Source organism: Pseudorca crassidens, chromosome 3 (genome assembly GCF_039906515.1).
Source record: "Pseudorca crassidens isolate mPseCra1 chromosome 3, mPseCra1.hap1, whole genome shotgun sequence".
In the NCBI taxonomy this organism is placed as follows: Eukaryota; Metazoa; Chordata; class Mammalia; order Artiodactyla; family Delphinidae; genus Pseudorca; species Pseudorca crassidens.
The window spans coordinates 51,503,359-51,528,056 of record NC_090298.1 but is presented as its reverse complement, the minus strand read 5'-3'; the positions used below and the strand labels follow the sequence as shown (position 1 = coordinate 51,528,056).

Here is a 24,698-nt window from a genome sequence, read left to right as displayed (position 1 = left end):
CACCTGGGACTGAAGATACAAAATCAAATAAGATAAAGCTTTTGTCCTTAAGAAGCCCTCAGTCTTGTGAGGAGAAAGCCATGTCAGCAAACACAAGCAAAGCTGTAAGAGAGAAGTGTACACAGTCGGGAGTCGGGGGTCACATTTTCTAGCTCTTCCTGGGTGGTGGCACATGGATGAGTGAGTGTCCAAGAGAAGATAGCCCATAAGGTGGACCTAGAAAAAGTAGGAGGAATCTGAAAGGTAAATGGGGAAAGAATTCCAGGCAAAGGGAACTCTATTTTCCCTGGCAGATATTGGTATGCGCAGGAAGTGGAGAATAACTTTGTAAAGGAGACCAGGTAATAAAGTACCACACAAACGACCTAAGATGGCAGACTTTCTTTCTTTTTCTTTCTTTCTTCCTTCCTTCCTCCCTCCTTCCTTCCCTCCCTCCCTCTCTCTCTCTCTCTCTTTCTTTCTTTCTTTCTTTTTCTGCTTTCATGGAAGCTAGTTGATGATAGCAATGATATATACAATTTAAGGGTCTATTGCTGCATATTTAACTTACAGACTTTATTCAGGAATCACATCCTCCATTGCTTTTACTGGTCTTTTGATTGCTGAGGACATTAACTTTTTTTGTTTTTTTAAAGAAAATTAGCTTTCTTAAAAGAATGACTTTCATCCAAGGCAATTCCAACAAGAAATTGTCAATAGGTAAAGAAATGAGAGTAGCAGGAACCAGGGAGAGAGTTATCAGAGGAGTTTAATTAAACTTCATACTGTACGCATGATCTTTAGAACAGCAGTGAACACACTAAGACCTCAGGTACATAGTAAAATGTTGTGTTATTTGGAAAAAAAGTCTCATATTAATAGTTCCACTTTTGTCGTCTACATGATTCAGGGAACCTGAAGAGTATGTTTCTAAGAAGAAAAAATGATTGCTACCTGGTATGTCACATCAATTTATACTGCCGGTCTGAACTTCAGCTCCTTCATTCATTCTTTCATTTATTCATTCAACAAGCCTTTACCAAACACTAACAAAGTGACAGTCACAGCCTGCAACCCAAGATAGAAAGGGGAGAAATAAAGGAATGAATAATGAACATGAAGAGGGATTAGTCTCCTTGTTATGCAAATGACTGGGCCTGAAGAAACACAGAGATCCATAGAAAATCTGGTCTTTGACCCAATTGGCACATTCTTTTTTCCATGGTTCTCCTTTACTTTGAGTCTGATCTTGTTTTAGGGCCAATGCTTGAACTGGTCTTTAAAGCTGTAGTTTCTAGTATGAGTTCGTATTGACTGGAGCAACATCCACAGGATCTCTTGCGTAGCCTGTTCCCATATATTTGGAAGTATCTACCCTTGAAAGCACTTTTATCTGAAACTATGTATGCCCCCCTTTTTTTAAAAACAAGTCAACTGTACTGCCATGTTTTGCTGGGGCGAAAAAGACGAACTTCATGGAATATTATTCTAGTAACATTGTTAGTACCCAGGGCAATTGGTATTGTGTAGATTTGGCCTTGTAACAATGTTTTCCAAGACAGAAATGCCCTGTGACTTCTAAAAGCCCCTAACAACTTCTAATGAAGAGTTTGATTGTTGGACCAGTGATATCTGCAATCCTAAAACAAATTCAGCTGAATAGTAATATCTACAAGTTGGCAAACTGAAAAATTACTCCTCAAGATTTGGAGCCCTTGTGTACTGAATTTCAGGAGAATTTAGTGAGCTTTCCATAAACAGAAATAAAATTTAAACGAAAGTTCATATGTGATACCTTCTAGCTAAACGGTTAGGAATGTATGCAATTTTCTTAACGCTAAAGTGGCATCACAATCACCTGTAGTTACCATCATTGTCGTATCCCTTATGAAGTAGCTACTTTTACCTCATTACATTAATACAAAACAAGATTTACTCCAGGTATGTCCAACTATGGGGTAAAATAATGTCATTCTTAGTAATTTAACTTAGGTACATTGACTTAGATGTTTGGGTTTTTTTTTTTCCTTAGATTCAAGTATCGCTTTTAAATAATAGCATTTATCTTAGTAAGTCCAAAAATTACCAACAAGGCTAGCCAATTTAATTATTCATATTTTCATATGATGTATTCGGTATTTGTTACTGCATAACAAATTATCCCCAAACTCAGCAGCTTAAGACAACAAACATTTATTATCAGACAATGGGTCATCATCTGAGGGCAGCTTAGCTGGGTGACTCTGCTTCGGAGTCTCCTGAAAGGCTTCAGTCAAAGTCATGGTCAGGGCTACAGTCATCTCTAGGTTCTCCTGGGCACATGACTGTTGGCAGGTTTCACTGGCTGGTGCATGGACACAGTTTCTTCCACATCAGCCTCTCACAACATGGCAACTTGCTTTCCCCAGAATGAGAACTGAGAGAGAAAGTAAGAGAAAAAAAAATATTGGGTCTCTGTCCTTGGAATTCCCTGGGTGATAGGAATGTCTTTTGTTCTAATGAGGTGACTCTTGGTGGGCTAACTGGATAGCTTCAGGATGGAGACTGGCACCAGAAAGGTCAAACTGTGATTAGAAGCTTGGAACTTTCAGCCCCACCCTCCATCTTCTGGGGAGGGAGGAGGGGCTGGAGATTGAGTTAATAATCAGTCATGCCTATGTAATGAAGCCTCCATGAAAATCCCTAACCTACAGGTTTTGGAGAGTTTCCGGCTTGTGAAAGCATCCATGTGCTGGGAAGGTGGTGGACTCTAAACTCCATGGGAACAGAAGCTCCTATACTTGGGACCCTTCTAGATCTCACACTTGCTGTGCACCTTTCATTTGGCGGTTCATCTATATCCTTTGTTATATACTTTATAATAAACCAGTAAATCTAAGTGTTTCCTGGGGTTCTGTGAGCCATTCTAGAAAATTATTGAACCCAAGGAGAGGTTGGGGGAACCCCAATTTATAGATGATTGTTCAGAGTGCAGGTGACAACCTGGGACTTGTGATTGGCATCGGAAGCGGGGGCATCTGAGCTCTTAACTTGTGGATCTGTGCTAACTCCAGTTAGATAGTGTCAGAATTTAATTGAATTGTAGGACACCCAGCAGAGAATTGTTTGATGTGTGGAGAACCCACACATCTGGTGTCAGAAGTATTGTGGGTGTGTGAGCAGAGAAAAACACATAAGTATTTTTCCTAGACAGAGTTATCAGGTCCAGTCCACACTCGAGGAGAGGGAATTACACAGGGTATAAATACCTGGGGGTAGAGATCACTGGGGGACATTTTGGAGGCTGCCTATCTCATATGGTAAAGTTGGTCAGCTTTACTATTCATGTTTTCAAATGGTAGGTTAAGACTCTACCATATCATGATTGTGATAATTATGTTCCATGATAAACATTTCTGCCAGAGCCTCTGCCCTGGGGAGATGGGATGTTACCTTTTAGAGAAATGGATTGGTGGATCATACTGTTTTTCACAACTTGTCCTCCCTTCCACACCCTTGTCATGCTTCAATGTAGGAGAAATAGGAGTTGCCACCTCCCTAACTTTAGGCTTGGTCATGAGACTTGCTCTGGCCAATGGGACATGGGGGGAAGAAACACTGTGCCCGTTCAGAGCAGAAGCTTTAAGAGTCATTGTGTGTTCCCACTCACCCTCTTATACTCCCGCCTGCCAGAAGGAAAACCACAGGATGGGAGATACGGGACACAGACCTCAACTAGAGCCAGGCATAAGCCAGCTGAGTCAGTCAACCTGCAGACCTGAAGATGAAAAATACATATTTGTCGTGGTAAACCTCGGGAGTTCAGGGATACACTATTGCTGCAGCAAAAGTTGCTTGATACAAGTGGGGACAGCAGGGAGGGAAAGAGCAAACATCCCAGTGTCTACTTTTGTCAGTATGTATTCTCTTTCCAAATCCCACTGAGACTGACTGAAGCCCAGTCCCCATAGGTAATCACATTGGAGAATGCTGTTTCAAGAGCATTCGGTCCTCAAGACTGGCTGTATGATTTTGGAAAAATTCTTAGGACTCTCAGTAAAGTTTTGAGTACAAAAGAAGATGTGGCACATATATACAATGGAATATTACTCAGCCATAAAAAGAGACGAAATTGAGCTATTTGTAATGAGGTGGATAGACCTAGAGTCTGTCATACAGAGTGAAGTAAGTCAGAAAGAGAGAGACAAATACCGTATGCTAACACATATATATGGAATTTAAGAAAAAAAAATGTCATGAAAAACCTAGGGGTGAAACAGGAATAAAGACACAGACTTACTAGAGAATGGACTTGAGGCTATGGGGAGGGGGAAGGGTAAACGGTGACAAAGCAATAAAGAGGCATGGACATATATACACTACCAAACGTAAGGTAGATAGCTAGTGGGAAGCAGCTGCATAGCACAGGGAGATCAGCTCGGTGCTTTGTGACCGCCTGGAGGGGTGGGATAGGGAGGGTGGGAGGGAGGGAGACGCAAGCGGGAAGAGATATGGGAATATATGTATATATATAACTGATTTATTTTGTTGTGAAGCTGAAACTAACATACCATTGTAAAGCAATTATACTCCAATAAAGATGTTAAAAAAAAAAAGTATATATAAAATCAGTGATTTCAACCTGTTGTGTTTAAAACTTGGAAAATGTTCAGTTTTCTAAAATTTCAGATATCATATTTCATCTCTGTCAAAAACTTTTTAATTTGGTTTAGTTTGTAATTGACATAATTGCATTCTAAAATGAAATAAGTATGCTGACTATTATTAACTCAGCAGGATAGCTGTTTAGACAGTTATATGATTATGCTCTATCCCTGAACACTGAGGAAAAAACATGAGAGGGATTTGGTAAACAACATGTTGCCTCTAAATATCTCTGGGAGCACTGATGTATATCAAGCAATTATACTCCTTATCTGAAAAAGACATTTTGAACAGTATGGAGACACTCATTGTAGAGGTTAATTAAAAATTATTTTTCTTTGTTTCATTTATTTGTTTTTTAACCCCTTGCCTGCATATCCAAAGAAGCTTTTCTTTCAAGTCTTGCAAAATTGTTTAAGACTACCAGGATCAGAAATCATCTTGAATATAACATTTGGGTTATTTGGGTATATCGTGTGTGTGTGTGTGTGTGTGTGTGTGTGTGTGTGTGTGTGTGTGTTCTAAACCTGCATATCCCAAGTGATTGCTAGCGCTTCTAAAATTCATTTATTGATAGCTCAGCCTTCTGTTCTGTGACCTAATAGTCTAATTGCTATATAATGTGGAATTTAGGGACAGAAAAATATGATATTCAAAGTTACATAGAAAAAAACATTATTTAAATGATAAATTAAACCCTGTGGTTAGCTTGTCAGTGAGTCAATGGACTAGAGATCAATTTTCACACAATTTTCTATGTTCAGATGCTTTGTGAATCACCCCTCCCCCAAGGACTCCAATATTTCCTCTGTAAACTTTAAAAAATTTTAGTACAAAGAGAATAATTTGGATCAACTACAATTAATTTAATCTACCATTCCTTTTCCTATCCCTCCCCTGTCCTTTCCATTCCTTTTCTGTCCCACTGTTATCACCCTAGTTACAGCCTAGTGTCTGGACTACAGCACAGATTCCTAGCCAATCTTCCTATTCCAGGCTTGTTTCCCTTCAGTTCATCCAATCACCTAGTAAGGTGCCCCCCTCACCCCTAGAACGTGAAAAATGAGGGAAGCTCTGCCCATTAAGAAAAGTTATGTGAATGCTGTGTAAGAGCAAAGACAGACAACATGAGGTAAAAACAGGATTGCTCCAAGGCCTGCAGGAAACCTCCCCTCTGAACCACTCAGAATGGATTAACATATCCAGAGTGTCTGGTACCAAACTGTGCAAGCTGACCAAGGCTGGTTATCTCCGGAGGCTTCAAAAGGGAGGTTCCAAGAGGCCACTGAAGAAGTGTCCTCCCAAGGCCTATGGTTGGACCAATCCAAAATGACAGTTCTGGGGATCCCTGTCACACCGATGCCTGGATTCCACTGCAGAACTTCTGATTCAATTCAACTGGGGTGGTGCCCAGCCTTGGTATTTATTTATTTATTTTAAAATTTATTTTTATTTTATTTTTGGCTGCGTTGGGTCTTCGTTGCAGTGCGTGGGCTTTCCCTAGCTGCGGCGAGCAGGGGCTACTCTTTGTTGCAGTGTGCGGACTTCTCATTGCGGTGGCTTCTCTTTTGGCGGAGCACGGGCTCTAGGTGTGCAACCTTCAGTAGTTGTGGCATGCGGGCTTCAGTAGTAGTGGCTCGCGGGCTCTAGGGCGCAGGCTCAGTAGTTATGACGCATGGGATTAGTTGCTTCGCGGCACGTGGGATCTTCCTGGACCAGGGCCCAAACCCGAGTCCCCTGCATTGGCAGGTAGGTTCTTAACCACTGCGCCACCAGGGAAGCCCAGCCTTGGTATTTTTAAAATAGCTTTATTGAGATATCGTCGATATATATGTACACTTAAGGTGTACAACTTGATGTTTTGATATATGCATACACTGTGGAAAGATCACCACAATCAAGCTAATTAACATATCTACCACCTCTACATAGTTACCGTTGTGTGTGTGTGTTGGGGGGTAGCCTTGGTATCTTTTAAATGCTCTCCAGGAAATTCTAATCCGGGCTTGAGAACCTCTGGTAAACTCTAAATTCCAACTGTAAGACAGATTCCTGCCTACTGTTAGCCCCAACCAGCAAACAATCCATCTGGTTCCGTGATTACTGAGCAATCCCCTGATTGCCCAGAATTCGGCTAGAGGAAGAGTTGGCACTCATCAAGCAAACTCAACTTCGAGTCCTCGATAGTGGTCTTGCACATTCTAAAAGAGGATCTTGTCATGATTTTCCATTCCATTCATGGAAACAATAACTTAAGTTTATTAACAAGAGAATTTCCAGTTATATTTCTCATAGTAAATACATGAATTGGAATTCCTTTGTTCATTCTGGTCTGCTGTGAATTTATCATGCTTTTGTCTTTCACCTCTTAGTGCAAATAAAGTCCTTGCCTGGGACCTTCAAAGTGGAAGGTAAGATTTAGCAGGCTTTCCCTATAGGCCCTGCTATACTACTTTTACCTGCTCCTTGTGTCTACATCCTGCAGCCAAACTAAATCTTTCTAAAGTGCAGTTTTGGTCGTGTTATAATTCTGCTTAAAAATCTTCTGGGACTTCCCTACTGCCTTCTGATTCCAATCTACCTTTCTTCTCCCAGGGCTTTCCAACCATATGCTCCAGGCAAACTGAATCATATAAGCTCCATATTTCCCTGTCTCTTAATTTTAAGCTTAAACTGGCCCCTTCATCTGGCACATTCTCACTTTCACCCTCTTATCATTCCTTACCATCTTACCTGGTTAACTCATTTTTAATGGTTAATTTACTTTCCATGTGCTCTCAATCATAATGCCTTCTCCCCCAACCCTAGCCATAAATGAAATATTCCATTCAGATATGCCTTTATTGATACCATCTCAACTTGTTTTCTCAGTCTAGAACTCTCTTTTGTTCCTTTGCACTAGCTAGCTAGTTCCCACTCATAGCTTATTCAAGTTTGAACTTAAATCTTTTCCTTTAGGGAGGCTTTTTCTGACTCCCAAGCCTCAGTGAGATGCCCAGTATACGTTCCCATAATGCTTTCTACTCCTCTGTTGCAACAATCATCACATTGCCATTACTTGCTCAGAGTCTATGATCCCTGCTAGTAGTGAGTTCCATGAACATAAGGACAAGTCTACCTTATTCACTGCGGAACATCAAGCCTCTAGCCCAGTGCAAGGCACATAGTAGATGTTAAATATGTATGTGCCAAATGGATGTTGAACGAATTCAATTTTAATTTAACACATTTTATTAAGTGCCTACCACATGCCAGACAATCCTGTAGGTGCTGGAGGTGTGTCAGTGAATAAAGAAGACAAAGATCCCTTCCCTCACGGAGCTCAGATTCTCTCAGGGAAAGATAGACAAGAGACATGTAAATAAGTAAATTATATAGTAGGTTAAAAAGTGCTAAGTGCTATGAAAAAAATGAAAAAGTAAAGTTAAATGAAATTGGAAAAGTAAAATAAAAATGAAAAAGTAAAATACGAAAAAAATGGGGGTGCACAATTTGCACTGCTAAATAAGGTGGTCAGCATAGGTCGCATTGCAATAGTGACATTTGAGCACAGATTTGAAGGAACTGAGGGAGTTAGTCATGCAGACATCTAGGGAAAAGAGTGTTCCAGGGAAAGGGATGGTCAGTGCAAAGGTCCTGAGAATTCCTGGTGTGTTGGGGAATCACAGGAGGCAGTGTGTCTAGAGCAGAGTGAGCAAGGGTGAGAATAGTAGGAGAGGAATTAACGTCATGGGGCCCTTTGGGCCATTTGTAAGGACTTTGGCTTTTATGCTAAGTGAAAAGGGAAGCCATTGAAGGGTGTTAAACATGTTCTGACATGATCTGACTTATGTTTTTAAATAATTACTCTGGCAGCTAGGTTAATAACAGATTACAGAGGAGGAGGGCAAAAGTAGAAGTAGAGAGACCTGTTAAAAGGTAAGAGAGGGCTTCCCTGGTGGTGCAGTGGTTGAGAGACCGCCTGCCGATGCAGGGGACACGGGTTCGTGCCCCAGTCCAGGAAGATCCCACATGCCACGGAGTGGCTGGGCCTGTGAGCTGTGGCCGCTGAGCCTGCGCGTCTGGAGCCTGTGCTCTGCAACGGGAGAGGCCACAACACTGAGAGGCCTGCGTATCGCAAAAAAAAAAAAAAAAAAAAGAACAACAGGAAACTTCTGGTTAGTTTTAGCCTATCTACCTTAATGGGCAACAGCAGCTGCTAATTCTTAAATGGATGTTATATGGTCTTTGCTTTAAATGTATTTTTTATTGTTGTTGTTTCATTGTTGTTTTTGTTGCTAATACCACAGTGTCTAACATGTATGTTTCCCTTAAATAAATGAATGAATGAAATCCAGCAATCCAAATTCTATACTCCAAAATTAACTAAAGACTATATGACAGCCTAAAATCAACACATTCCAGGGAAAAATTTGAAGAAAGTACATTAAACCATTAGACAGGTAGGTCCATGACTCATTTGAAAAAATGTAATACTATTTTACAACTAATAAAATAAAAGCTAATGCCATGAGAAGGCAATTAAGAACAAGTCTGTTGTGCTTTGATTTACTTTGGCTTGTTTTCTTATTCTTAGAAACAGCTGATTAATATTCCTGTTGGATGTGTGTAATTAAGATTAAATGAAGAAAAAAAACCACACTTTCATGTTTCAAGTTTTTCTCGTACTGAGATCTGGCTCCTACTCACCTTTACCACCTGTCATTAGAATACCTTTCTTTGGTGGATTTTACCCACTAGAAGCCCCATGAAATGGTAGATTCCCAAGTTGAGTATTCTTATTAGGTTAGCCATCCCATTCCTACCCCCATGACCTTCCTGAGGGAATAGGTTTAATGTGGGTAAATTGTCAACCAAGTAAGGGGTGAAGAGAGGTTGAGAAAAGCTGGGGCAGTTAGAAGGTAGCAGGGGAAGACACTGGGCATCTGCCTGGGTGTGGGGGGAGGGAAGGAAGAATTATAAAGGAAATGGAGGAACACCAAACGGTTAAGGAAATAGTTAATTTCACCCTGCATTGGCAGGCGGACTCTCAACCACTGCGCCACCAGGGAAGCCCCCCTGTTGTTCCTTTTCTAAGCTCTCCTTTGCAATTATGAAATACCATTCAACTGTGTCCTCAAACATTTATACAAATATATTTTGGATAATTGAATCCTCAATAGATAGGCGCTATACACTATTGCAAATGAAAACATTAAAGTACAAAGAAGGAAACTTAGTTCAAGTTATTTGACAACCAACGTGCAAAAGAGCTCAAGCAACAGAATTATCCAAGCGTGGAGTCTGGAAGCAGTTTGATAAACACCTTCTACCAAGTTGAAGGTAAGAACTGTATAAATTCAATAAAGCAAATTATTTCCACAGGGAAAAAGCACACAGGAAGCGTCCTGAGAATATTTCTGTCATCTGGGTATCTTATTTTTCCAGACAATTAGCAAAAAATCACCATATGATTTTTCCTTGGTTTACAAGGACTGCCTGTCGGCCAAGATCAGCATCTGGGGTGAACGACATGTCTCAGTAAGGTGAAAGGAGCAGAGTGTAATCTGAAAACAATACAATCATCAAAGAACATGAGTGTACATATTATAAATTCATTAATACTTGAATCAAAGAAAAACAGGAAAAATGAAGAAGTAAATAATAGGTACTGAATTTATTCAGTATATAAAAGGATTATCAGCTCAGCAAAGTTTAATAGTCACTGTTCAGCTCATCCCTGAAACTCCATGTGGTCCAGGCAAGGTTGCACCAGCTGTTGAATTCAAGCTTGCTCTTGTATTATTCAGGCAGTTTTGCAATAAAATATGGAGTTAAAATGAGCTAGCCTTTTCCATTTCCCTTTGCAGGGCTTCCCTCAATAATCAAGCTATCAGAAAAACAAAATAAAACCAAACAGTATCTCAATAAGAACATTTTATGAGTTTCCCCTCTGTCATTATTCTCTTTGGGCTGAGCAATCCTTTTTTTTTTTTTTTTTTTTTTTGAGCAATCCTTTTTTGACAACAGAGTATTTATCTTCTTTGCAATGCCTGGATTCATGGTCTTATGCCATCCACTGTGGTAATAATTTAGCTGGATAAAAAGGCATAAAGTCCATTTTGAAAGTCAGTTTGTAATTTTTGCATTTTAAACTATTTTTCCTCATCCCCAAAATCCATTTCAAATGAATGAAAAGATTGACTAATAAAATACTAAAGTTTAGAAATCAGAATAAAATATAATTTGATAGCTATGAACATTGTGAAGAGATATTTTTAAAATTATAAGCTTAGAAACAATAGATAAAATAATACAGAAAATATTGACAGATTTGCATGTATACAAATAGTAACATTTGCACATAAAAAAACAGAAAAAGAGTTAAACAGTCTCTATTTCATAGAGAGCTCGTGGAGGAAAACCCCATCTCTGTGGGGTCATCAGATTTTCTATTGTTGCTCTTATTGTATTATAAAGACCTTTTATAATATACTTTTAAAAATCCTCAATGTCAAAGTAAATGGATAAATCATAATAAATCATAAACCAAAATAAATCATAGAAAACTAGATAAAAGAGAAAAGAACATGAAACCTTAAAAAGGTAAATGAGGGCTTCCCTGGTGGCGCAGTGGTTGAGTCCACCTGCCGATGCAGGGGACACGGGTTCGTGCCCCGGTCCGGGAGGATCTCACGTGCCGCGGAGCGGGCTGGGCCCGTGAGCCATGGCCGCTGAGCCTGCGCGTCCGGAGCCTGTGCTCCGCAACGGGAGAGGCCACAACAGTGAGAGGCCCGCATACCGCAAAAAAAAAAAAAAAGTAAAAAAAGGTAAATGAAAAAATGTCATGAATAGCCAGATTCTCATGAAAAGAAATCCATGGACTCAATAAACATACTGGAAAAAATGTCAGCTTCATTAGTGAACAAAGAAATGCAAATCAATCAAAAAAATGTACTTTTTCCCTACTGAATTAGAAAATATATAATTATTATTATACATATTGTATAATTATGATTATTGTATAATTATTATACATATCGCTGGATACAAAACAGTGGGCACTATGGTACATTCTAGTGGTTGTACAAATTGCTTCAATATTTTTGTAGCCTATATTGGGTCCAAATGTTGGATCCACTATAGATCAAGAACTATAAATTGTCTAAGTTTCTGCTTTCTGCCAAGATGGCAGACTAGCTTGGTTTGCCATCCTCAGAGCAACTCTGGAGTAACTGTAGAAGTTAGAGGGAGGTATGCATTCCAGGAACCAATACCACCAATAATAATAATCAGTGAAGAATCCACTGAGGATCCTTATCTCAACCAATTCTTGTAATGAGAGTTGCAAAATGTTGATTTCCTCCATCTATCATTTCATCTACATTTATTAACTGCATTCTTTTATAAAGAAGAGCTTTCCTTCTTTCTTTTAAGTGTAACTATGGACTTTTGGATGTTACAATCATTGTCATCATTATCCTTTCTAATGCTCAAATTGTTCCAAATGTAACCAGTGAAAGTCTCTGTAAGTCAGCACCTATGTCCCTTTTACATGATCCAATTAATTTTTGAGCACTTCTTTGGTTTGTGAGACAAGATGTCCCAGGTTCACCTTGAACTTTCCCTACCCTTGACCTGGAATCAGCAATTTTCCAAGATGTGCTATTCCTTTTAGTGGGGAATGGTATTTAGACACTCATCTGCGCATAGCTAAGTCTTTAATTATGAAATTTCAGGCATTGCTATCAGTTTTTTTGCAAAGGGATTTTTGGAGTAGTCATGCCCTTCTGAAGTTCCAACCACATGGTGTATAGCACTGTATATAATATTGTTCCTCAAAGGCATGAGGGGGTCTGTGAGCCAGACACCTTCCTGGAGCTTCAGGGAGATAGGTGGAACTGAGAAGGGGTGATTAGAGCAGAATCTACCATCTTAGTTTCAACCCTATCTTAGTTTCAGCACTCTAAAACAAAAATGACTTTAGGAAAAAATTATGGGATTTATTACCCCCAACTTTTATACCTCATCTGGGTCATTGAATAGACACAATCCAAAGCTAAAACTTCTTCCAGATGTCTTCTTTATTTCTTAACTTAGTCCACCTACAAGATTGGCTCTATTCTAAGGCAAATTACAGAACAAGCTTATTTGTTTAAGGGCCTTATTAGTCTCCAGGCCTCAGACTATACCAGAATAAACTCTTCCCTGGTCTTAACAGGAGAATGTGAAATACCCAGTTATTGACTGTGAACGTGTGTGGTTTGTGTAAACTCTATGTACCCAAAATATCAATGTATCTATCATACCCAATTTAATTTTCCACCTTAAGCTTTCTTGCTCCAGCCATGCTGTATGAACAGTAGGTGACAGGACTCCTCTGATCCTTTCCACTGTTGACTAGTCTAGAGATATTCACTTCACCCAGTCAGATTCCTTCTCTTAAGGATCTGAACCAAGAGACCTAGAGGGAGGTTTCAGTCATCAGTGATCTAACGTGGAGTTGGGCCAATAGCCATGTATAAGGTGAGGAAGTAAAGAAAGATGACTGAGAGCCCATGACAAATGGACTAATCTGGAGAAAGAATCAGGGGTGAAAGAGGCCACACCACTGCTAAGAAATAGAGCGCTTCTGACATTCCAGTTCTCTGTGTGATTCCTTGTCCTTGGAGTCTGTGAAGTTTCTGTATCCTTGAAATTAACTTCTCTCTTTAGTAGAATTAGTTTAATTGTTCTTTGCAATTGACAATCTTGGCTCTGATACTATACAACAGTGGACCCCAACCCCTGGGCCATGGACTGCTATCTGGTCTGAGTCCTGTTAAGAACTGGACCACACAGCAGGAGGTGAGTGGTGGGCAAGCGAGTGAAGTTTCATCTGCCTCTCCCCATCACTCCCCATTGCTCTCATCACCACCTGAACCATCTCTCAGCCCCCCGGGTGGAAAAACTGTCTTCCACAAAACTTGTCCCTGGTGCCAATAAGGTTGGGGACTGCTGCTATACAATATAATGGTGTACATCTTTGTTATAGGGAACCATTGTGTTTTGGGTTATTTTATTTGCAGTTATCAAATGAATAGGACATTGCCAAATATTTGCATAGGAAAAAACTGTGGTATAAAATATTAAATGAACGTAACATCTACTTCTTTTGTAAGAGCTATCGATTTTTGTGTATCGATATCTGTGCCTCTATAGCTAATATTTGGATCAATCTACAAGCAAGCCAACCAATCAGAACCCAGTGATGTCTTGATCCTGTGTAAGCCTCATACATGTGTCTAGTTATGTTATTTATCAGGATTTGGTGGTTCAACTTTGGTAGCACCTATTGTGGAACCAAGCAGTACTCATAAGTCAAGAACAGTAAATGTTTATGGCTAGTGAGTCATATTGAAATAAAAATATGAAACAAGATAAAAATATGGAGAGGGTAGACATTTTGAATTAAGTTAGGGAAGGAAAAAAATGGAAAAGAAAGTGACTAGCAGAATGCAGTTTGGTGTATGTTTGATCTTCTCCTGGGTCTGGCTACCTCTTGAGGTGCCTCTGTCAGCTCCAGACCTGGATGCTGGGATGGTAAGTTCCACTGTGAGATGCTGGACATCGTAGCAGATGCTACTGTTGCCCTCGCCCCCAGCCTCTTCACCATGCTGGTGCACCCATTCCACAGCTGCTTTACCTGTTGGTTGGTAACAGCTCACAGGTGCACCCTTCTCCTGAGAACTCCCTTCTGCCAACAAGAGCCACCTGACGTAGAAATGCTTGGGAGGTTATACCCTCCCCTCAAGTGTGGCCTACAGTCAATGTCTGACTGGTATGCAGGTACAACAGCCTAGGACCACTCGCCTCCTATTAAGATAACTTGCTCCAGAGTTCCCTGTGGGATCAGGCTAGAGCTAGATTTTGACTGAATCCACATCTTTGCCTGGCTTTTCCCCTGGTCCCCAGCCTGCTATCCGCACTCCTCTACAGGTTTCCTCTGAGGGCATTCTCTCAATGAAACACTTGAACAGTAATCTCCATCTCAGTTCTGTTCCTAGTAGATCAAATTTAAGACATCATGTAACATTTAACCTGACTAAGCAAAGATGTTCTTCAACTTTGCTACTGTCTGTAGGTTTGCTAGCACATCAGTGAAGGGGTAAGTAGCTAGGCTGATCATTTCATGTTCAATTACAGTTTTCCTCTGTGTGGATATTCCTCTCCATCTCATCATCTATGTTTACCATTCAGCACCAGAGTTGTCTTCAGAATTATCTTCATGTCTTTGTTTAGGAAAATGCCTTAATGAGCTGTTTGAGGGTGGAAAGAGAGACCCTGAGGGCATATATTTAAAGAGGAGGATGAAACAAAAAGACAAATTGATCTGTATAAGAGTGAACAAAGGGACTTCCTTGGTGGTCCAGTGGTAAAGAATCTGCCTTCCAGTGCAGGGGATGCGGGTTTGATCCCTGGTCAGGGAACTAAGATTCCCACGTGCCGCGGGACAACTAAGTCCACGCGCCACAAGTACTGAGCTCATGTGCCTCAATGAGAGGGCCTGCATGCCACAAACTACAGAGCCCATGCACCCTGGAGCCCCCGCACCACAACTAGAGAGAAGCCCGAGTGCCACAATGAAGAGCCTGCTGCAATGAAAGATCCTGTATGCCTCAACGAAGACCCCGTGTGCCACAAATAAGACCTGACGCAGCCAAAAAAAAAAAAAAAAAGAGTGAACAAAGAGGGGTGAATCTAGAAGGATAGAGGATTTTGGTAGAAGGAAAGAGAAATTTGGCAGTAAGACCGGAGAAGGAAGAAAATTCCCAATAGTAGAGTAGCCAAAAGATATTTAAGCCCAAGGGCATCTAATATTCAATAATAAGTTGTGTTGTTATGAAGTAAACTCCCCATAACTCTAAATATTCAGTATAAATTTAATTTGCCAGAACAACATTATGGACTGGTAATGCGGGAAATAAAAAGAAGTCAGGGCAGTAAATATGCCAGTCCCAGAGTCACCCCTTTGCTGACATCTACAGTGGGTAGCAGCATCCTTTCAAGGAGCAATAGGCCAGGTGTCCTGGCAGCAACAAGCAGTAAAGTGAATGATGGCCCACGGGACACCAGCCAAGGCAGAGAGAAGCAGCTGCGGCATGAAATTGACTCAGGGCAGGTAGGAGACCAAGCCTCCTGTCCCCCAAATAAACTAGAAGAAAATGACTTAGAAGCAGGGAGCAAAGGTCTGGAATCTGGATTACATACACACACCCCCCAATGGGTACGTATTATTGTGAACTCACAGTCTTTAATGAAATTCTGGCAAAGTAGAGCACAAAGCATTTAAATTTGTAACATGGTTACATAACCTTTATTTGGCTTTCTTTCTCTCTCTCTCTCTTTTTTTTTCCCAGCATGGGCAAAATCAGAGCCTATTAGTGCTGTCATTGGGAAGATTGAGTGCTTTTAGAAAGTGTAGCCTGGAATAAACCAAAGACAAGCACAATCTGGTAACTAAAAATGGTTTCCTCAGAGGAAAGGCATGTACCTTTCCTTTCCCCTTCCTCGAAGTCCTACTGATTTTTTTCACGTCCCATCTCAAATACCCATCTTCCTGACCTATTCTCAATCAGCAGCGATTTCTTCCTCCTTTCAGCATTCTGGAACTTACAATTTGAAGAGTTCCTAAGTTAATATTAAATTTTACTATGTTATATCCAATCAGGACTCATTTTTGGAAATATAAATTAAGACAGAGACATTTAACTGGCAGCATTTCAGAAGTTCTATTGGCCATGTGGAATTCCTCACATAAAGTAAGTCAATCCACGTGCCAGGCTAAGCCTATTTCAGAGAAAGCGTTTCATAATGACTTTATAAGCTCCAAAAATATAAGAACATCAGCCAATACTTGTATAACATGTGCCACGTGCAAGCTCTTTGCTCATGTTAATTCACTTAATTTTTGTTATGATCCTATGAGAAGTACTGCTTTTATCCTTATTTTACAGATACCTGAAGAATAGAGCTGCTAAATAACTCATCTAGGGAAGCAGCAGAACCAAGATTGAACCCAAGTAGCCTGTCCTTAACTGGTAAGCCATACTGCCTGATGTATAATTTTTAAAATTCTGGTTTACAAATCCCATTCTTCTCCCCACACAACACCATAACCACTCATACGACAGAGCTGATGAGGGTACACAAAAGGGAACAAGACCAGGAAAACGTATATTCTTTCCCTCTGTCCTGGGAAATCTTGAACTCTATAAATCCTGGAGCTCTTGATATTTTCTGATTTTTAACAAAAAAATTATGCATTCATAAATACTAAAGGATCTAGGCCTTTGCTATATACCTTGTTGCCCCGCATCAACCTTCAAAGGTCTTAAATGTATAACAGATAGGTGCTGGAATGAGTCCCAGGTCCAGAAACATGTTTATTAAAGTAATTATTCTGACCTAGTTATGACGAAGGACAAGGCAGATATATGCCCATTCGGTCACTCTCCCTTGAAGAGCTCCTTTAGCGACAGATGGGGGAAAGAGCAAATTTTAAATCTGTCTGCCCTGAGTTTACCAATTATTCTATTTTAGTATTTTACATCCATCTGTGATGAATAAAATGTATGTTGAATATATAATTGTATGTCTTCTCTTCTCCCTCACTGGATTGAACAACTAAAGGGGCAAGTCTCTATCTCTGTATCTCCCACATTGCCTTGCCCAGTGCCTTGTACCCTAAAGATTTATTGAAATTGGACTAAGTATGTTAGGTACATGTTGTATCTATCAAGATTTGAGCAGGAAATATGAGGAATCAAAAAGAAGAAGAATCGGGCTCCCCTGGTGGCGCAGTGGTTGAGAGTCCACCTGCCGATGCAGGGGACACGGGTTCGTGCCCCGGTCCGGGAGGATCCCACATGCCGCGGAGCGGCTGGGCCCGTGAGCCGTGGCCGCTGAGCCTGCGCGTCCGGAGCCTGTGCTCTGCAACGGGAGAGGCCACAACAGTGAGAGGTCCGCATACCGCAAAAAAAAAAAAAAAGAAGAAGAAGAATCAACAGAGAAATCGAAATTTAAAGGAAGGGCTACTTACAAAGGTGTGGGTTAAAGGAAGGTGGTGAAGCACACAGGGGCTGGGAAGAGCAGGAAGCTGTCACCTCCCCTGGGTCTGAAGGAACAAGGAAAGGGAGCAGCTGCTGGAATCTGGCAAGGGCTGAAGCTGTAGAAAAAAGACTGCCTTGCAAGAGCTGTGATCTTGGGTGGAGGAACATAGCCACTGCTAAACTGAGCTAGCAGAGAGAGAAAGGAAAAGAGAAAGAGCTGATGGAGAAAATACCTAGACCTCTTTCTCTTTCCAGCGTCAGATCTCCTGGAAGCGCCTCCCATTGGCTGATGCAACCGGAAGCCAACAGACAGAGTGGATAAAGTTGGATTGTAATCCAGAAAGGCATGTGGAGAGTATGCAGTAGATATATATCTAGGTTCACTCATTCATTCAATATCTACTGATTACTCGGTATGTGAAAAGCACTGGACTCAGTAATGTGAGAGAAACAAATATGAAAATAGCATAATTCCAATGGAAAGTGATTATTTACATTTTGAAAATGATTTATAATAGATTGTAGCAAAAAAGCTTTTACTTTTTTAGGTGTTCCCCCCAATGGTATATGCACATGGTTAAAATGGGCTTGTGATGGAAAGTGACAATTCACTGATCCTCACATCACTCCTTCTCAGAGAAAAAGTTGGTTTAATTACATGATAATCTACACATCTCTAAAAATATGCTTATACTGAAATTTAAATTAATCAGCTGTAGACACTGTTAATTTACTTTAGGGAAGTAGTCCTGGAGAAAAGAGCTCCATTTAATAACGGTCTCAAGCTGGGTCTCTATGGCTGGATCGCTACCCAGTCACCCAGAGTGAAGGTCACCAGCTGAGAAGTTCCACCTAGGTGTGTAGAACCTCCAATCAGCTCCTCAGCATCTTCATTAAAATTTAATTTTAATTTTTCAAAATAATACATTTCAAACTTTAAAAATCAATTAAAGTATTACAAAGCTTCTAATGAAAAAAAAAAAGTCCTTGTTCCCTGACCTATTACAGCTCCATTTTTCTCTCCACAGAGGTATTATTTTCAAATCTCTTAGCTGTTTCTTCTGATATTTATCTCTATATTTCTAAATATATAATGGTACCATTTTGACTTATATATACATCAAAAATATTCATAGTAGTTATATAGGTAAAATCATGCTTACAAAATCTTTAATCTTTGCTTTATTATTTTAGTCTTTATTTCATTTGCTTTTTAAAACATATTATTTTAAATTATTTTTTAAAACTTTTAATTTTATATTGGGGTATAGCCGATTAACAATGTTGGGATAGTTTCTATTTCATTTGTTTTTAACTCCAATTTTTTCACACATCTGGATGAGGTTCCCAAATGAAAATTTAATACCTTAAAGATTAACCAGTTGTTAGAGGACATAAAGAATGTATATTACTGCCCACAAGTGTTTAATGGACGTATTCTTGAGACATGCATAAACTACATTACCAAGTTGATTTTAAGTTCATTTAAGGAAACTTTAAGACACTTACTACAGTCTTCCCTCGGTATCTGAGGGAGATAGTTTCCAGGTCCCCCACGGATACCAAAATCTGTGGATGCTCAAATCCCTTACATAAAATGGCACAGCACAATTGGCCCTCAATATCTGTGGGGTCTGCATCTGCAGATTCAAGGGGGCAGGCTGTGTATGAGCCCTTTGTCAAAGATTACTTTGTTTTCAGATCTCTGTTCAATAGTACATATGCCTTATTCATTTTACCCCAATATCATATTCATTCTAAAAATACCTTCATATTTAATTTATGGCTTATTGTGACATGAAGATAATTTCTTTATTTTCTTGTCTTGCATTTTGTTAAGGTTTTTCCCTCTTTAGTGAATTACTCAGTCTCTGCTTCTGTTATCTCATTTGGATCCTAAATTTATTTACCCCCCAGAAACAGCCACATACACTAGGTCTGTATTCTTTGTTCAACAAATTTGTAAGAAGAATTTTATGTTCCAATGTTGATTTTCCAAAGAACAAATTCAGTTCCATTTCTGAATACCATCCTTCCTCATCGTTACAAAATTTTTTCTGAAAGCATTCTTTCTACTAAGTGATTTGGTATGGTGTCTATTTTGAGCGTATGAGCAAGCACAATTATTTCTAAATCCGATCACAGTGTTTAAGTTACAATAGAAAATTCCATTCAGTACCATAAGCCTATATTAGAGTATATGTTGATGTCCTCATCACAGAACGAGGTGCTGAAATATCAGACATAGCACCTCAGCTCAACGCCTCAGTTCAAGAAATGTATGGTGTTCGGAGTGACACATACATGAAATAAGTAAAATATGAAATGAATGGAGTTTGAGAGGCAAAATGAGTGATGCAGTCAAGCATCCAAAAAATGAAGAGATCAATGTGGGTTGAGATAGTTGATACAAAATTTCATGTGGTTGTTGAGATCAGAGAGCCTTGGGAAAAAGAGGGGTTGAGCAGGAGGTAGGCAGGGAGGGACAGTTCGTGGCAGAAGTGACATGTGATATCTGGGAGATATAGATAGCACCTACTTGCCTGCATCGTGTTGGAGTAGGGAGAGCTAGAATCAAAACAACCAGGCAGGGAGAGCTTGCCTTCCACGTTGAGGAATATGACATTGGATGATTTTAATGGTAAGGATGTCTTACTACAGATGCTCCAGGGACAAAACAGTCTCAGCTTATGCAAAGTAGACCTTGGAAAAAATGTTGCATACCATGCACCAACAAAGTTTAGTGATGACAGAGAATTCTGTGTGGAGTGGAACTACACATTGGTTTGAAGTAGGAATGATTATCTCAAAGTGAGCACGAGGCTTGCAAGCCCCAGCTGAGAGCTGAAAATCTGTGGATTTTCACAGTGTCAGTGCAGGTTGTTTCAGGGTTATTTTTATCATTCAGCCTCCCCTTCATCTTCCCCACCCCACTTTCTTCCTTTTCTCTTTTGCATTCTGATCATGCCTGGAAGGGTTCTAGAAATGCTATCACTGTATTTGGAGAGCCACTCGTACCAGATTTGTGACTAGGTATGCATGCTTCATTAGATTTCATGTTTATGCCAAAATGGTCAAGCTGCAGGTGCTGATATGAAAGCAATATAAATGTATCTTAAAGTGTTTCCAACTAGTGCAGAATGTGAGGTAAGACAATGTAGAGTCAAAATAAGCATCATGAGAATGGGGATTTTTCTGTTTTTTTAATCAGTAGGCTGAAACAGATCAATTCACTGAACAGCAATTTATCAAAAGATCAATTTTCTAAAAAATCCAATTTGCTGGGCACCAGTTTGCCAAACTGTGATTAATGGACTAGTAATTAGCTGATTGACTAATTCATCAAAAGGCCTATTTGCTGAATTAGCAATACACTAAAAACTTCATTCTATTAACTATTACAGCAGAATGGCATATTTACTCATTCCATCCGCAAAAGTGAAAAAAAATGGGACTATTTTACTTTTCAACAAAAATCCAATCTTCCTTGTGAACACCCTCTCCCCACCCCCTTTTTACCCTACTGAGCAGTATAGGCCAGGGGATCACAAATTAAGGATTTATCGTTATATTCTGATTTCGTTTCCTTTTAGTTTATGCCTTTTCAGTAAATGTTTATTCTTTCACAATTCTTCACCCTCCTCCTTCTCCCTGACAGAGATGACTTCTGGGGTCATGGCCTTTCTTTGTTCTTGTGGCAATAGCAGGGGGGGAGGGGTGAGGGCTCTGATCTGTGAGTAGATCCTTGTCTTTCTGTGGAAAGAATGTTCCTTGTCCATCTTGTCCCTGCCCTCCCTGGTGGCTCCCATTGCTGACGTTTCTGGAGAACTTGTGGTCTGGTTTCTCTTGGAGTAGTTTAGCTGGTCAGCTGTTATTGACGCTGCACGGTTTGCCTAAGACCTGGCCGTGAACTCCCATTTGGTTCTTGACCTGGGTCATGGTCCTGGAGACATGGTTCTCAGTCGGATGACCCGGAGAAGTTGACCAGCCAGCAACATCAACTCCTTTGTGCTCTACCACAAGCCACAGGGGAGCAGCTAGCAAATTTTCATGTCACCAGGAGCCGAGAAAGTTTAGGCAGCCCCTCAACACCATGTCATCCCATAACCCTTCCTATTTTACTCTAAAGCAGCTGCTTTGAGCTGCTAAGAGGGCCGTGCACATAGTTTGGCCCCCTGCATTCTGCCATGCAGGGGTCCTTAGATACCTCTGTGAAGTCTGCAGCTTTCTTCCTGGCCTATCTTCTGTGATGTATCAGCCTAGAAGTCAGTCAGCAAACATCTCAAGTCTTGCTTTTTCTACTTCTGCTCTCTTCCCTTCTCCATTATCTCCTGGGGGCTGAAAGAGGCCAGATTACTACTTCTTCCTGGCATGTTGGAACTTCCCTTCCCTCATACCCTTCCTCCTGAGAGGGCTTTCTCCCTCTCTTCCTCCTTTTTCAGGAGCTATAATGACAGAATGGCTCCCTGCCAGACAGCTTAATTTACTGGGGAGAAGAGAGGAAAAAAATACATTTTCAGCTGATATTTTTTAAATTTCATTTTCATTCCATTTCTTCCCTAATCTTCCTCTTCACCACGGTTGGAGCTGGGGCCACCTGCCTGCCGCAGGGAGCAAACAGGAATTACAGTTAGACTTCAGGAGGTTGCATGGGGGGTGGGTGGCCAACATGAGGTCAAGTCAGCAGAGAGGAACATGTGGCCCGAGCCAGGCTGAGGAGGAACCCACACAAATTCATCAGCCATGGACTTCATGGGTCCACGCCACCAGCACAATAGGAAGGAGCACATTGCTGAGAAAGTCCCAAGTCCCCACAAGGACTTAAGTCCAAATGCCATCTTGGTGATGAGCCTGGGGAGGGGCATCTGAGAAACAGAATTTCCCTAAAAGGGCTATTGATACCGAAAAGCAATTGTTGAGGTTGAAGAGATTAAGATATCTCAGGGTGGGTGAAAATTAGAAAAATAAAAAAGCTACATTTACTTTTCATATTAGAATTTTAGTTTGAGAAAATGTGTGGAGCTACTTGAAAAGTTTACAGCAATTCACTTTTCACAGAAGCTACCTAATGTTCAGTGTCCTTTTTGGAATAACATTTTCTTGGATATTTTTACTATCAGGTATTGCACAGGTCACAAATTGGAAGGTTTTTTTTTTTTTTTTTTTTAAATGATAGGGTTGGTTTCTTTCTTTCTTCTTTTTTTTTCCTCTGAGCAATTTTGTTTAATATTACAGAGAGGAGAACAATGAAGAGAAAGGGAAATCTCTCCCAGCAGCCTCAGAAGCAGCGGATTAAAGCTCCACAATCAACTTGATATACCCTGCATCTGTGGAATACCTGAATAGACAACCAATCATCCCCAATTAAGGAGCCCTGTGGATGAAAGGCTCTTGGGGCTGCAGCCAGGAGTCAGTGCTGTGCCTCTGAGGTGGGAGAGCCAACTTCAGGACACTGATCCACAAGAGACCTCCCAGCTGCACATAATATCAAACAGCAAAAATTTCCGAGAGATCTCCATCTCAACGCCAGCACCCAGCTTCACTCAACGACCAGCAAGCTACAGTGCTGGACATCCTATGCCAAACAACTAGCAAGACAGGAACACAACCCCACCCATTAGCAGAGAGGCGGCCCAAAATCATAATAAGTCTACAGACACCCCAAAACACACCACCAGACGTGGACCTGCACAACAGAAAGACAAGATCTAGCCTCATCCACCAGAACACAGGCACTAGTACCCTCCACCAGGAAACCTACACAACCCACTGAACCAACCTTAGCTACTGGGGACAGACACAAAAAACAACAGGAACTACGAACCTTCAGCCTGCAAAAAAGGAGACCCCAAACACAGTAAGATAAGCAAAATGAAAAGACAGAAAAACACACCGCAGATGAAGGAGCAAGATAAAAACCCATCAGACCTAACAAATGAAGAGGAAATAGGCAGTCTACCTGAAAAAGAATTCAGAATAATGATAGTAAGGTTGATCCGAAATCTTGGAGATAGAATGGACAATAGAATGGACAAAATGCAAGAATCAGTTAACAAGGACCTAGAAGAACTAAAGATGAAACAAGCAACGATGAACAACACAATAAATGAAATTAAAAGTACTCTAGATGGGATCAATAGCAGAATAACTGAGGCAGAAGAACGGATAAGTGACTTGGAAGATAAAATAGTGGAAATAACTACTGCAGAGCAGAATAAAGAAAAAAGAATGAAAAGAACTGAGGACAGTCTCAGAGACCTCTGGGACAACATTAAACGTACCAACATTCGAATTATAGGGCTTCCAGAAGAAGAAGAGAAAAAGAAAGGGACTGAGAAAATATTTGAAGAGATTATAGTTGAAAACTTCCCTAATATGGGAAAGGAAATAGTTAATCAAGTCCAGGAAGCACAGAGAGTCCCATACAGGATAAATCCAAGGAGAAATACGCCAAGACACATATTAATCAAACTGTCAAAAATTAAATACAAAGAAAACATATTAAAAGCAGCAAGGGAAAAACAACAAATAACACACAAGGGAATCCCCATAAGGTTAACAGCTGATCTTTCAGCAGAAACTCTGCAAGCCAGAAGGGACTGGCAGGACATATTGAAAGTGTTGAAGGAGAAAAACCTGCAACCAAGATTACTCTACCCAGCAAGGATCTCATTCAGATTTGATGGAGAAATTAAAACCTTTAGAGACAAGCAAAAGCTGAGAGAGTTCAGCACCACCAAACCAGCTCTACAACAACTGCTAAAGGAACTTCTCTAGGCAAGAAACACAAAAGAAGGAAAAGACCTACAATAACAAACCCAAAACAATTAAGAAAATGGGAATGGGAACACACATATCGATAATTACCTTAAATGTAAATGGACTAAATGCTCCCACCAAAAGACACAGATTGGCTGAATGGATACAAAAACAAGACCCATATATTTGCTGTCTACAAGAGACCCACTTCAGACCTAGAGACACATACAGACTGAAAGTAAGGGA

General features: G+C 40.4%; 1 protein-coding gene across 1 annotated transcript in view; it reads right to left on the bottom strand.

Moving 5' to 3' along the window:
* Positions 1–2,260: 2,260 nt before the first annotated feature.
* Positions 2,261–24,698, bottom strand: part of RGS7BP (regulator of G protein signaling 7 binding protein) — a 166,488-nt gene continuing 144,050 nt past the window's right edge. Inside the window, exon 6 of the mRNA XM_067730802.1 lies at positions 2,261–2,395. Coding sequence (XP_067586903.1) covers positions 2,352–2,395 — 44 coding nt within the window. The 3' untranslated portion in view covers positions 2,261–2,351. The remainder of the gene's footprint in view (positions 2,396–24,698) is intronic.